The sequence below is a fragment of the Hyla sarda genome, chromosome 1 (genome assembly GCF_029499605.1).
Source record: "Hyla sarda isolate aHylSar1 chromosome 1, aHylSar1.hap1, whole genome shotgun sequence".
Lineage (NCBI taxonomy): Eukaryota > Metazoa > Chordata > Amphibia > Anura > Hylidae > Hyla > Hyla sarda.
In genome coordinates this window covers 110,085,074-110,099,506 of record NC_079189.1, presented here as the reverse complement: position 1 = coordinate 110,099,506, position 14,433 = coordinate 110,085,074, and the positions used below count along the sequence as shown (strand labels likewise).

The 14,433-nt window shown below is 45.2% G+C and overlaps 1 protein-coding gene across 3 annotated transcripts in view; it reads left to right on the top strand.

Annotated features, from left to right (window-relative positions):
• Nucleotides 1–14,433, top strand: part of ENPP6 (ectonucleotide pyrophosphatase/phosphodiesterase 6) — a 68,138-nt gene that overhangs the window by 7,367 nt on the left and 46,338 nt on the right. The window contains exon 1 of one of the 3 annotated variants that reach the window (XM_056551690.1): nucleotides 10,204–10,487. The exons of the other annotated variants lie outside the window; for them this stretch is intronic. Within the exon in view, the coding sequence (XP_056407665.1) occupies nucleotides 10,247–10,487 (241 nt within the window). The 5' untranslated portion in view covers nucleotides 10,204–10,246. Of the gene's footprint in view, nucleotides 1–10,203; nucleotides 10,488–14,433 lie in introns of those variants that run through there. 3 annotated transcript variants of the gene reach the window in all.

Sequence of the window (14,433 nt, the reverse complement as noted above, 5' to 3'; positions counted from 1 at the left end):
CACCAGGTAGTGGAATGTGGCAGAATACGGAAAGATTGTTACTAGAGGCTACATGGGACGGAGAGAGGTAAGTATATATATTTTTCTCTAAGCGGCAGCCTGGCCATAATTTAAGAAAAACATTTTTCGCCTAAAAACCTCCCTAAATGTTCTCTGCTCTCCTCATAAATGAACTTTTTAAGAGGTTCCTATAATAAATGTAAGTTATTGGATATGTTCAGCTCGTGAGACAAAGATGCAGCTTTATTTTTGTAGGGATGGGTAAAGTAAGGTCACTTTAAAATATTCATAGAAATGCACTAAACAGATAAATGTCTTGGGCACAGAAAACAGCTGAAAAAAATATGATGTGTTAAAAAGTTATTTACCCAAATCCACGCCTTCTGAAATTTGCGAGAAATTGGAATTCGACAACTTTTTTTTTTCAGAGTGGTTTGCACAGTATTTCTCTCTAATTAATACTCATGAGAATATCGAATGCATCTTTTTATACTCTGCCTGGAAGGCATCAGATTATAAAAGCACACATTGAAAAATGTTATTACAGAGCTGGACAGTGACCTTCATCGGAAACAGGAAAAGCTACTAATATCTGAATAAACTTTGTTATAAGATTTTACATATACATAAAGACTGTAAGTTAAGTATGTAAGTACACATAAAGGAAAGGTTCTCTAGTCCGTTCCAGTACACGTGTTGCTTGTAGCTGTGGATGTCAGGGATATCATATAGATTGATATGTTGCACTAGTTGACAGACATCTTAACTCTCAGGCCATTTGTTATTACATGGGTTGTCTTAAAGGGGTACTCCGCTGCTCAGTGATGTCACACCCCGCCCCCTCAATGCAAGTCTATGAGAGGGGGCATGACAGCTGTCACGCCCTCTCCCATAGACTTGCATTGAGGGGGAGGGGATATGCCGTCACGAGCTCCCGGCACTGGCCCCAGTGTTCGGAACAGTTTGCTCCAAATGCTGAGCAGCGGAGTACCCCTTTAAATGGCCACTGTCATTAAATGAGATCTTGGTTTGCAAGCTTGAAGGAGGGTAACTGTAATTTAAAAAAAATTCAGGATAAGCTGTTCTGTGTGTGTACATGAGATGTAACACTATTTGTGACTATTATATAACATGTATATGGCAATATCAACATGTTTCAGATCACTACTGTGACAGCCTGGGGGAGTAGGGTATATGGGAGTGTAGCTGTGCAGTTACTAAGGGTGCTTGCTTAACCCTTTCTATTCGTGATGCCAGGGTATGGGCTCCTCTGCAATGCTTGTCCTACCGCTACCCTTCCCAAGAGCGATAGGGAGGTATAGAATAATTGAATGTCCACAACCGGAGAGTTTGCTGAAAACGGTTCTAACTTTTACTGAAGATTTTATTCAAGCTTCATAACCGGAACAGTCTCTATAAATGCTAAGTCTCTTAGAGATTGACAGTGGTTGGGACCTTAAGCGTTTTAGAGTCCGGAGATTGATATGCGCTGTTCCACTGGAATTAGGGGATTTAGTTGTGGTCCAGTAGTCACGCTAGCTTTAGCGGGGATTAGTTTAGAACTCACGGTTTAGTTTAGGCCGAGGCCGGTAGGTTTTCTGGCCTAACGTGTCTTTGAAAGTTGTGCAGATCCATCCTGCTAGTCCGGCACCCACGAGAGCAGAAACCCAAAAGAGCGATAATTGGCTACAGCTCCCTTATATGGGCAGGGGCTGGACTAGAGCTAATTGGTCCAAAACTTCTGTCAATCACCTTTGTTATGCTGAGTGCTCCGGGCCCCCTGCTGGCCTCGGAGCGCTCACAGCATGTGTCCCCAGGCAGCGCTCCAGCGTCTCGTTGTGTGCGCCCCCGCTCTCTAGGAACTCTTAGATTTAAAGGGCCAGTGCACCCGTGATTGGTGCCTGGCCCAATGTGGTTATTAAGGGTTAAGGTTTGTGAGAGGCAGTGCTGGTTGGACTTAATTAGGCATTCACCTGTGCACTGCCTATAAATACCTTCTCCTCCCACAGCCTCCTGCCGAATCTTTGTGCCTTGTGAAAGCGCTCCCTGTTGTTCCAGTGTTACCCTGCCTGTTGTCGACCCGTTGCCCGTGACTACTGCCTTAGAACCTGTGCTGCCTGCCCTGGCCATTGCTACGTCTGACTATGCTTCTGCCTATCCCTCCTGTACCGCGTCTATCACAGCAACCAGAGGAGTTGAGTCGCTACCGGGTGGAACGACCTGGGGATTACCGCCGCAGCAAGACCATCCCGCTTTGCGGCGGGCTCTGGTGAAAACCAGTAATCCCTTAGACTCCGTTCCCCTGGTACGGCCCACGCCATCTCTCCTCTGGTCCAGTGGATCCACCTCCTACCATCTGACCAGACCGTGACAACCTTTACATAGAATTATGGGTAAACATGTGACCCAAGGACCTCCAAAGGTCCTCTAACATACCATAGAGGAATTAACATAGTCACATGACCGAAGGTCCTGCGACGCCAACGAGGTAAGTATACTATACATTATATTAAATATACATTATTGAATAGATACATATAAAATTAGGAAAGAAGAGGCGACTAGGGGCTGTCCCACTTGGGGGACCCTACCTGAACGTAGTAACTCTGACTTTGGGGACCACCATACAAGGTACGATATGCAATACGGTACCGGTACACCACAAACCCCCTTACTTAAAATAAGTTGGCCTCGACGTCTGTCCCCTAAGACAGAGGGACGAAGTGAAGGTTACTTTATAACAGTCCTGGGCATAACTTTTCAAATGCATGGGTAAACTCATTAACAGGATTACTTGGCTCATGAATTCAGTAACAGGATGATATTACTATACATGAGATACATCCTACTTGACATTTTTGAATCTCACTAGACATTTTTGCCACACTAGTTACCTGTTTAGTACACTGACGGTTTTGCTGGCTTGCCTGAGGCTTTCTACCAATAAACTAGCTACTAGGGTCCATTGGCTACACGCTCTTATCCCTAGAACACAACAGATAAACCTTACCTAGGTTACCTTTTTGATTATGTGTATTATTTTAGCTTGCAAGAGCACCTACTGACCGGGCAGGGCATCTCGCACATGTAAGAGAAAGAAGAGAACAGTTAGTGTACACAACAGTGGCAGGAATTGGAAAATGACATAGGCTACAATTCCTAAAGCGTTTACTTGAGTGTGAGATATCTTTGTGGTTTGGTGTACTAAGTTTACATGAGGTAAGTACACTTGAGTGATTAGTTTGAGGTACTATGTGTCCAGTAATACATGAAAGGTCAGTCTTGGTACCTTAAGGGTAGTTTCGCTTGTGTAGACCTTTGAGATGGTGGGTGACAGAAATGTTACTCCCAGAGGAGCTGAGAGAGCCCCTACTAGCAACTACTACAACACCTATTATTTAAATTTTTTTTTCTTTTTGTGTACACGTGCATGAAGCAAAAAAATTTTGTGTACAATAACCATTTACATTTAGTTACCTTAGCATAAACATTTATTAGACACTACAACAGGGTTCAAGTGCATTCACCTGATAAGTGCAATTCAAGCAAAAAATATTACATTACTGTTGAGGTATTTACATGTAAACAGACGAGCAAGGATCAGCAGTCCACCTGCACTAAGAGTCCACAGATCACGGCTAGCCCAGTTTAGACGGGCACACACTTACGAATCTTCGACCACTAGGAGTCTCTTGCTCTAAGGACCAGGCACAAAAGCTTGATGGTTACGGTTTCAACTGGAACAGTCTTAGCATAGTCCTGCTAGGCACACTTCTTAAACATTGCAGAAAAGTCTGTGAAGACAAAACTTGAAGAAGAGATAAGTGTCACATTTTAGACGAAATTCTTGTGATGACGTCCTGCTCCTCTTCTAGATCCTCTATCCCTCTCAAGATCACAAACAGGCAAAGAATGATGTGGCTTTCCCACACCACATTAATGAGGGTAGAGTGTGACACTGTAGGGTTAAGATTAATAGTTGGTGCTGGTTGATTCGGCCCCACCTCCTCGCCGGGAGTAGGCCTAGGCACTGTTGTTGGTACCCGCAGTTGAGGCCTCACCTCTTTGGTAAGAGTAAACCTGGGCACTTTTCTGGAAACAGAAGGAATTGGCTGCTGCTGTAGAAACTCCTCCTCAGGCTCATAGGTGGAGGCATCAGGAGCAGGCCATTTCGACCTCAGCTGGAAGGGGTCTGCCTCCCAATCAGTGGATGGAAAATACTTGAAAGGAAGCTGGGTTGGAGCTGCTGTTCTGGTGACTGCGGCAGCCCATTCTCCTCGCAGGCCCTGGACGTGTGTGTATTCCACTATTTCACCCACCTCCAGGGTTGATGTAAGGCCTCTGGACAGCTCAACGGTTTACGAGGATGGTATAGCCAGTGTGGCAATCATTGAGGGTACCGTAACCTCTGACCTTGTCAAACTTGGCCACTGTTGCTCTGCGATGTTCCAAGGGCTTCTCCCCTTCTCGGGGATAGTCCCACATGCGAATGTAGAGTGCCTCCATTTCTTTGGTGTTTTCTTGGTGGCGGATCCTCTCCTCATGAGGCAGATGAACATGCTTGGGGGCATAAAGTTCTCAGTGTCGGGCCTTTAGCTTTTCCATCACTTCGGCCATTTCGGCCTCCTGACGGACCTTTCCCTTTGTGCCTTAGGGACCGGTGGGAGGGACTTCCCAGGTAGGAGTTGGAGAACATTATGTATGTACTGGATCATTTCGGGTTCATCCCCAAAGGTCCATTTTGCAATCTTGGTGAGCGCGGTCATGCACTTGGCAAAGCAGACAGGGGTATTTCTGGCTCAGGGCTGGTGGAGGAAGAAAATGCAGCTTCTGATGGAGTACTTACAGAAGACTCCTCCGTCGGGATCTCAGCCCACGAACCCCATGTCCGGTGGTGAGGGGACAGTCTCACAGGTGAAGATGCTCCAGGTTTCCCAGTGATTTCCCCTGGAGGGGTATCCGGCCAGTCATCGTCATCATCGGGCAATGGGGGAAGATTGCAGGCCCCCTCTTCATCCAATGATAACTGCTGCAGATGGTCGGCAAGGTCGTGGAATAGTTGGGCTGTGACCGCCACAACTTTCCTCTGTTCCGGTGCCATCTTGGTGCTCACGCCACGTGGAACGCTGCTCTCCGCCATGTCTGTACTCTCCATCTCTTCCTTGTGCAGACTGAAGAGGTCGCCGTGCAGGGCTCCTTTTATAATGGGCTCCTCTAAAATGGCCGCCGGCCGGAAGGACATCATCGGTGCAGCCCCGACTTCCGGTCCCCCCAGAAACAACAGCAGTGAATTTAAGTGCCCCTTCGGCTGCGATACATTTACTTGGTAGCCACGCCTAGGGGCGGGGCGGGGCGCAGCGCAGGCTTTTTCCGCGCGCTTCTCCGGCAGCAGGTTGACTCTTTCCTCACTGACCGGACCAGAGGATCGTAACATGTATTCACTTCTCACTTTACACATTTCTGCAGCCAATAAATTTTCGCCTCCCCCTTACTTTTCGCGTGCGCTCTCTGCACACAACACCATACACACAATTCCGTACACTTAAATGGTGGTTTGCAGCATATTAATAAAGTCCTTTACATAGGGGGGAGTACTCTGTTAACGGTGGCAACAGCTGTAGGCACACACCCGTATTCTGTTCATAGGATGCCAAAAAGCTATGTGGTAGCCTGAGGGTGTAGGGTATATGGGGTGTAGCTGTGCCGTACTTTAATGGGGTCTGTTTAACCCTTTCTATTTGTGACGCCATGATGAGGGCTCCTCTGTAATGCTTGTCCTACCGCCACCCTTCCCAAGAGCGATAGGGAGGTATGAAATAATTGAATGTCCACAACCGGAGAGTTTGCTGAAAACAGTCGGAACTTTTACTGAAGATTGTATGCAAGCTTTATAACCGGAACAGTCTCTGTACAAGCAAAGTCTCTTGGATATTGACAGTGGTTGGGACCTTAAGCGTTTTAGAGTCCATAGACTGAAACGCGCTATTCGGCTGGATTTAGGGGATTTAGTTGAGGTTCAGCAGTCACGATGGCTTTAGCGGGGATTCAGTTTAAGACTCACGTTTTGAGTTCACGCTGAGGCTAGCAGGCTTCAGGCCTAGGGTTGTCTTTGCAAGTTGCACGGATCTGTCCTCTCTGATAGTCCGGAACCCAAGAGAGCGATCATTGGCTGCAGCTCCCTTATATGGGCAGGGGCTGGCCTTAAGCTAATTGGTCCAATACTTCTGTCAATTATCTGTACAAAGAGTTATGGGTAATCATGTGACCCAAGGACCTCCAAAGGTGCTCCAAAATACTATAGAGGAATTAACATAGTCGCATGACCGAAGGTCCTGCGACGCTACCAAGGTAAGCATACTAATATACATTATATTAAATATATACATTTAAACATTACAAAATTTGAAAAGAAAAGTGGCGACTAGGGGCTGTCCCACCTGGGGGACTCTACCTAAACGTATTAACTCTGACTTTGGGGACCACCATACAAGGTACGGTATGCAATACGGTACCGGGACACCACACATATACTGAAAATGGGTGGCTTAACTTGACTTGGTGACTGAATGGTTAAAGCACACACCAGTATCCTGTTCCGTGACGCCAAAATAGAGATGTGGTAACCACCTGTGTATACACTGTAGGGCAGGACCACGGGTGTTGCGGTCAGAGTGGTGGGATCAGATGTTATTAACCCCGGTGGTCGGATGGTATTAACCCCTATGTGTTCGTGATGCCAGTGTGGTTTTTGGGTTCTGGAATACCACACTCCCGTATTCTTCACTATCCCAGGGGCTAGTAGTGAATAAAGAGTCCACAACCAGTTATGGTTAAACAGAGGCTTTACTGAGTAGAAGACAGGTGTAATTATCTTCACAGCTAAGGACAGAATTCAAAGAGAGGTGGCCAGTACCCAGAGGACCTCGCAGCTTGCTGGACCAATACTTTGACTTGTACTTAGACTTGACTTGACTGTGCAGGACTTTACTATTTGTAGTGACAGCAGACATAGACTTCTAGACTTACAGGAGAGACTTGTAGCATTTGTGGTACTCCAGATGCTGATCACTTGACTCTAAGGCCTCTGGTGCTTGCTGCCTCAGTAAAGACTTGTTCTCAGATTAGCTCCAAGATAGCTAATTAAAGATGGCCACCCCTTTATATAGTGGGGGCTGGACTAAAGCCCATTGGTCAAGCTGTGGGTCATAGGTTAAGCTTGTGCTCTCTGGGAGTACATGTTACAACCAATCATATAACTGCATAACATAACACGTGACAGGCTTACTCACAGGTCCTTGAGACCTCCACAGATTCTGTATACTATCTAGACATAAGGATCCTGTCTATGCTTTTAAAATGCCATACACCACATTTATTATACCAACAGGGAGACAACAGGGGGAGACCCTGCCGGGGAGCCCCCATGTTATTGAGGGACTCAACCTGACAGGGCCTACAGGTAGTATAGGACCATGTACCTGTACTGGGACATTAGACAAAGAACTCTGCTTGTCCTCAGTGTACAGAGTCCCGCTTGTCCTCAGTGTACAGAGCCCTGCTTGTCCTCAGTATAAGGAGCCCCGCTTGTCCTCAGTGTACAAAGCCAAGCTTGTCCTCAGTGTAAGGAGCCCATCTTGTCCTCAGTGTACAGAGCCCTGCTTGTCCTCAGTATACAGAGCCCTGCTTGTCCTCAGTGTAAAGAGCCCTGCTTGTCCTCAGTGTACGGAGCCCCGCTTGTCCTCAGTGTACAGAGCCCTGCTTGTCCTCAGTGTACAGAGCCCTGTTTATGCTCAGTGTACAGAGCCCTGCTTGTCCTCAGTGTACAGAGCCCTGCTTGTCCTCAGTGCACAGAGCCCTGCTTGTCCTCAGTGCACAGAGCCCTGCTTGTCCTCAGTGCACAGAGCCCTGCTTGTCCTCAGTGCACAGAGCCCTGCTTGTCCTCAGTGTACAGAGCCCTGCTTGTCCTCAGTGTACAGAGCCCCGCTTGTCCTCAGTGTACAGAGTCCCGCTTGTCCTCAGTGCACAAAGCCCTTCTTGTCCTCAGTGTACAGAGCCCTTCTTGCCCTCAGTTACAGAGCCCTGCTTGTCCTCAGTGTACAGAGTCCCGCTTGTCCTCAGTGCACAAAGCCCTTCTTGTCCTCAGTGTACAGAGCCCTTCTTGTCCTCAGTTACAGAGCCCTGCTTGTCCTCAGTGTGCAGAGCCCCGCTTGTCCTCAGTGTACAGAGCACTGCTTGTCTTCATTGTACGGAGCCCTACTTGTCCTCGGTATACAGAGCCCCGCTTGTCCTCAAAATAGCCTATTATTGGTCACTTTTTATATCATGAAAAAAATGCATTAAAAGCAATGAAAAAGTCCGATCAATACAAAAATGGTACTGATAAAAAACTTCAGATCACGTTGCAAATAATTAGCCCGTTCTTCAAATTTTTTTTCCAGAAGTACGACAAAATTAAACCTATATAAACCATTTTAATCGTATGGACCTACAGAATAAAAGGTGTAATTTTTACCGAAAAATGTACTGCGTAGAAGCATAAGCCCCCAAAAGTTACAAAATTGTGTTTTTTTTTTCCATGTCGTTGCACAATGATTTTTGTTCACCATAAATTTTTGGGTAAAATGACTGATATCACTGCAAAGTAGAATTGGTGGCACAAAAAATAAGCCATCATATGGATTTTTAGGTGCAAAATTGAAAGGGATATGATTTTTAAAAGGTGAGGAGGAAAAAAATGAAAGTGCAAAAACGGAAAAACCCGTGGTCCTTAAGGGGTTAATTACACTTCTGATCTGCCAGTTGATGTGTTACAGTGTCAGATCCCTATATATATGTATGTATACTATTTCATTAGTTATATTTCTTTCACTGTACATTGTTTTACTAATCATAAGTTCTAAGAAGAAAGCAATAACGGAGCACTCACCACTTCAGTTGCTGTAGAGAGGTACCTCTTTATTTTTCTTCAAGTACATAAGACGGCAAGGCTTGAGGGCAGGGAAGTTGGACCAGATGCTATGCGGGGGGTTCTTAGGTGCTCACACGGGGCGACGACCGTATGGCTCTGTTGCGCTTCTTCAGGCCCCTGAAGTGGTGAGTGCTCCGTTATTGCTTTCTTCATAGAACTTATGCTTATTGTTTACTATATACGAGAAGCACCACCTGAATTAGACAGGTTACCTGAAGTACAACACGAGGCTCACTGATATACGCACCTATCTGAATTGTCTATGAGTAGTTGTGCCAGGAGGTTTCTGACTCTGAGAGGAGATGTGATTGTTTTACTAATGATTGCTGATTATTCACTAGATGTTTGTTCACATATATACTTCCTGTGGGTCCCAATGTTTAATGCTTGAAACGTCGCCCTTTATTTGCTTGATGGAATAAAAGTTACCTCTTTGAATGCACCTGGGAGTGCTGCAACTCCTTTCTACTGCTAGTTAGAAAAATGGTGACGTGTTCAATACTTTTTTCACCCTCTGTAGCTTACCCACCGGATGGTGCACATATTCCCCTCTCCACTTTTTCCTTTTGTACCCTTTTTCTGTTTCTATTATTTATCCTAAATTGATTTGAACATGAAAAAGATAAGTGTCTGCTGGCCCCTTACAGACACAACAATATGTAGGGTTATCAGCAACTGCAAAACAATGGAACTTTTCAAAGTTCACAAATAAAGATGAGCGAACTTACAGTAAATTTGACTCGTCACGAACTTCTCGGCTCGGCAGTTGATGACTTTTCCTGCATAAATTAGTTCAGCTTTCCGGTGCTCCGATGGGCGGGAAAAGGTGGATACAGTCCTAGGAGACTCTTTCCTAGGAATGTATCCAACTTTTCCAGCCCACAGGAGCACCTGAAGGCTGAACTAATTTACGCAGGATAAGTCATCAACTGCCGAGCCGAGAAGTTTGTGACGAATCGAATTTACTGTAAATTCGCTCATCTCTATTCACAAAGCCTGACCCCTGACATATCCGTTATTGTACATCTGTTTTAGTTTTTTCACACCTCCTCGGTCTATTGTAATACAGAGGACAATTCTCCAAAACAGTATTGTGTGATGCCTGCAAAGCTAACACTCAGCAGTCACCTGTATCACAAAGGGTTACACATTGTAGCAGCAGGCAATCTGTCAGGGTTCCTGCTGAGCCAAAGTCAAGCCCATCCCTTTATGCAGAGCAGCATGTAGCTCTCATGTCTGATTCACAGCATTAATAGTGGGGAAACATCCAGCTGCACTATGGCACCATACAGAACTTTCTGTGCCCTGCTCCTCACCCTCAGCCTGGCAGCCCCATGCTTAGCAAGCAACAAACTTCTGCTCTTTCTGATTGATGGCTTTAGATTTGATTATATTAATGACAAAGAACTTGAAGTCCTTCCTGGCTTTAAGAAGCTTGTACAGAATGGAGTCAAGGTGGATTATATGACCCCAGACTTCCCCAGCCTTTCCTATCCCAACTACTACACTCTCATGACAGGTAAGTGCTGCTACTGTCCTATACAGCAGTGTACCCGCAGCGAGCCCCTAGCGAAGATTAGGCGTACATAGTGTGTTAGTGACTACGAATATAGAATGCAATACTGCAGTGAAGTAGATCATATTGAGTAATAAGTATACGGCGTTAAAGGGGTACTCCGGCCCTGAGACATCTTATCCTCTTTCCAAAGGATAGGGGATAAGATGTCTCACCGTGGGGGTCCCACCACTGGGGACCCCCGCAATCTTGCATTTGCCACCCACCTGTTTGAGCTGCTCATCGTGGTGCCAGCTCACAAACAGCCGGGTGGCAACTAGTGTTGGGCGCAAATATTCGCATTTCAAATTTTTATCGTGAATATCACAAATTAGGACGAATATCCGTCTATATATTGGCAAAATATCACAAATTCAAATATGGCCAATGCCGCTCATAACTAGTGGCGACCACGGGGCTGGAGTATCGTGACGCCACGACTCTGCCCCCGTGTGCCGTCACCCCCCGCCCCCGCTATGCAAGTCTATGGGAGGGGGCGTGACGGCCGTCACGCCCCCTCCCATAGACTTGCATAGCGGGGGCGGGGGGTGATGTCTCGCGGGGGCGGAGTTGTGATGTCACGATACTCCGGCCCCGTGGTCGCCACCCGGCTGTTTGTTAGCTGGCACTGCGGCGTGCAGCTCAAACAGGTGGGTGGCGAATACAAGATTGCGGGGGTCCCCAGTGGCTGGTCCCCCCGCGGTGAGACATCCTATTCCCTATCCTTTGGATAGGGGATAAGATGTCTCAGGGCCGGAGTACCCCTTTAAGTATAAGTATCTATATGGGTTATATATTAGAACACCTTTTTGCTGGTTTTACAACATATATGCATGGTATAGATCACTTTCCTGATGTGAATCCAGCCTCTAGGGATCATGAGGGTTACTAATATTTTTAATGGCAAGAATAGTGTAGTTTGCAGCATTATTCCTGCCATAAAAAATAATGGAATTTTTATGGACCCAATTATCGGCAAAAATAAGTCTATCAATATTTTCTGGTATCTACATGAAAACTGATATGGCATGGTTGTCATGGCTCTAGAGTGAACAAAGTCTTAAAGGGGAACTCTGGTGGAAAGAAGTAGAAAACAAATGTTTTCAAATCAACTGGTGCCTGAAAGTTAAACGGATTTGTAAATTACTTCTATTAAAAAATCTTAATCCTTTCAGTACTTATTAGCTGCTGTATAAAACAGAGAAATGTGTGAATTTCTTTCCAATCTGACAACAGTGTTCTGTGCTGACACCTCTGTCCGTGTCAGAACTGTCCAGATTAGAATCATATCCCCATAGAAAACCTCTTCTACTGGGCAGTTCCTGACACGGACAGAGGTGTCAGTAGAGAGCACTGTTGTCAGGCTGGAAAGAACTTCACAAATTTCTCTGTAGTATATCTGTAGTATATAGAAGCTGATAAGTACTAGAAGGGTTATGATTTTTAAATAAAAGTGATCTACAAACCTGTTTAACTTTCTTGCACCAGTTGATTTGAAAAAACTTTTTTTCCACCGGAGTTCCCCTTTAACTGATAATATGGGCAACTACACCACTTTCTTTTGCAATCAGGTTGCCGCTTACATTTTCCATATGGCCTCTCACAATTGGGAGGTGTAATTTAAATGGTTGCTGCCGGTAGCTGCATTGTTTTCTTTTAAACCAGTTTTGCAACACTTGGCCTGAAGAGAACATGGACATGTTCATTCTTTTGCCAGAATCCACCCAGAACTGCATTGCAGTCAATAAGATAGTGCTTTATGTCCAGTGCCAATTTTGTTGGAGGCTGCTGCAAAATTAATAATTCCGAGCAGAATTTTTGTAGTTTGCAGGGGCCCTAAATGTCAGTCTGAATGTCAGCCAAATAAGTGCTGTCACAGACATACAGGTAAAGCTAGGCATAGGGTACTAATGTCCAAGCTGTATACGCTTTTTTCAGGGGACTGGATAATGCAGCAGACCGCGCTTTTGAGTTCACTAAAAATAGCGCATGTTGATGGATAAGTCTGACAGAAGCCCTAACACGGTGTGAACCTGGCCTTATACAAAAGATGTGACTGATAATAAGAATACTGTATGTGCTAGTAATCCTGGTATCTCTAGTAACATAATCCAATGGACAGGAACTGAGAGAACTCTGAACAAGGTCATACTGTTAAGCTATGTTCAGATGGGGGAATGTCTGCAAGGAAAATTTCCACATTCCACCGTACTGGTGCTAGGACCGCTGGGAAATGCACCGTCTCATGTTTGTGAGGACTCTGCAAAAAGAGTAGACTATGGCTGGAATTTATCAATGTGATTACCCCCTTTTTCTTTTTTTTTTTATATATTTGCTGCTGTTTTGCCGCAAGTGTCCTTTTTTGCGCCATTTTATTTTTTTATTTATTTTTTGTGCCTTTTGGTTTACACATTTCTGCTGATTTTAAGTTGCAAGCCACTGATTTTGGCAATACACATGATATGGATGCGTTTTATGAAGTGTGCTTTTTGTGAAAAGCCCAGACTTAGCTTAGCTTTTTGGTGTATGTAAAGAGTGACATTTCAGAAAATGTGACCTGCACAAAATGTGTCCATTTAATAAATGTGGTGCTCCTACACATTACCAGCACACAAAAAAGGTGTGGAAAAATGCTTCACTTACACCTACAATGATAAATGCCGGCCTATGTCTATTCTTTCTGCAGACTCAGGGATGAGGATTTCCTTGTAGAAACATCTGGCACATCTGAATTCTGATCCCTGGGAAATCAATGGGACTCTGCTGCAGCGGAGGAATTTCAGATTCCGCACGGAAATTCCATCGTGTAAACATAGCCTTAGGGTACGTTCACACGAGTGGATCCCCAGTGCGTATTACGCTGCGGATCCGCTGCTGAAGGGCCACTGTATGCTGCCTTTACAGATGCCTGCTCGGAGAGGCAATCCGCCGCTAGGAGCAGACACACTGCGATGTGCGAGTTGCCTCGCATGCGCAGTATACTCGCTCATCGCTACAGCTCTCGGCCTAGCTCATATGCGCAGCGACTCACATGCGCAGCGACTCACACATCGCTTCAGTGTGTCTGCTTGTAGCGGCGTATTACCACTCCGAGCAGGCATACAGCGGTGAATACACAGCGTAATATGCGCTGGGCATCCGCTCGTGTGAACGTACCATTATACTGTGACCAGTTTAAGACTGTGGGGAAGATTTATCAAAACCTGTCCAGAAGAAAAGTTGCTGATTGCCCATAGCAACCAATCAGATCGCTTTTTTAATTTTTCTGAGACCTTTTAAAAAATGAATGAAGCGATCTGATTGGTTGCTATGGGCAACTCAGCAACTTTTTCTCTTGACAGGTTTTGATAAATATGGCCTTGTGTTCCCACATTTGTGTTTTTGATGCATGGCTTTGTTTACATAATTGGAACCTAAATTGTCTTTGCTGGCTCTGCAATATGGATAACATTGCTAGGCTTGTCAGACTATTTGACAAGGAAAGATTGTTAAATCCTGTTTTGCCAGCTGCTAAGCATGCACGTAAAAAAGTAAACACATTTTTTGAAAACCGCATGCATTTTTTGTGTATATTCCCTGTACTCTCTGCATCTGACAAATGCAAATGAGGTAACACAGCCTAAAGGTGTTATCCAAGTTTACAAAATTGATGGCAATGAGTGTTAGACAGGAGTCGAATTCCTGCAGCACTACCCCATTCACCTTGACAAGTGCCATCAGCATGAGATAATGCGTTATTCACATCACCAGTCAGTGTAATGTTATAGCCGATCAGTGTATGTAATAGAGAATGTAAAAAATGTACAGCTGTCCCACGTCTGCACATCTGAAATGGATTCCTAGCATGTGTGATTAATCACACACACACACACACACACACACACACTATATATATATATATATATATATA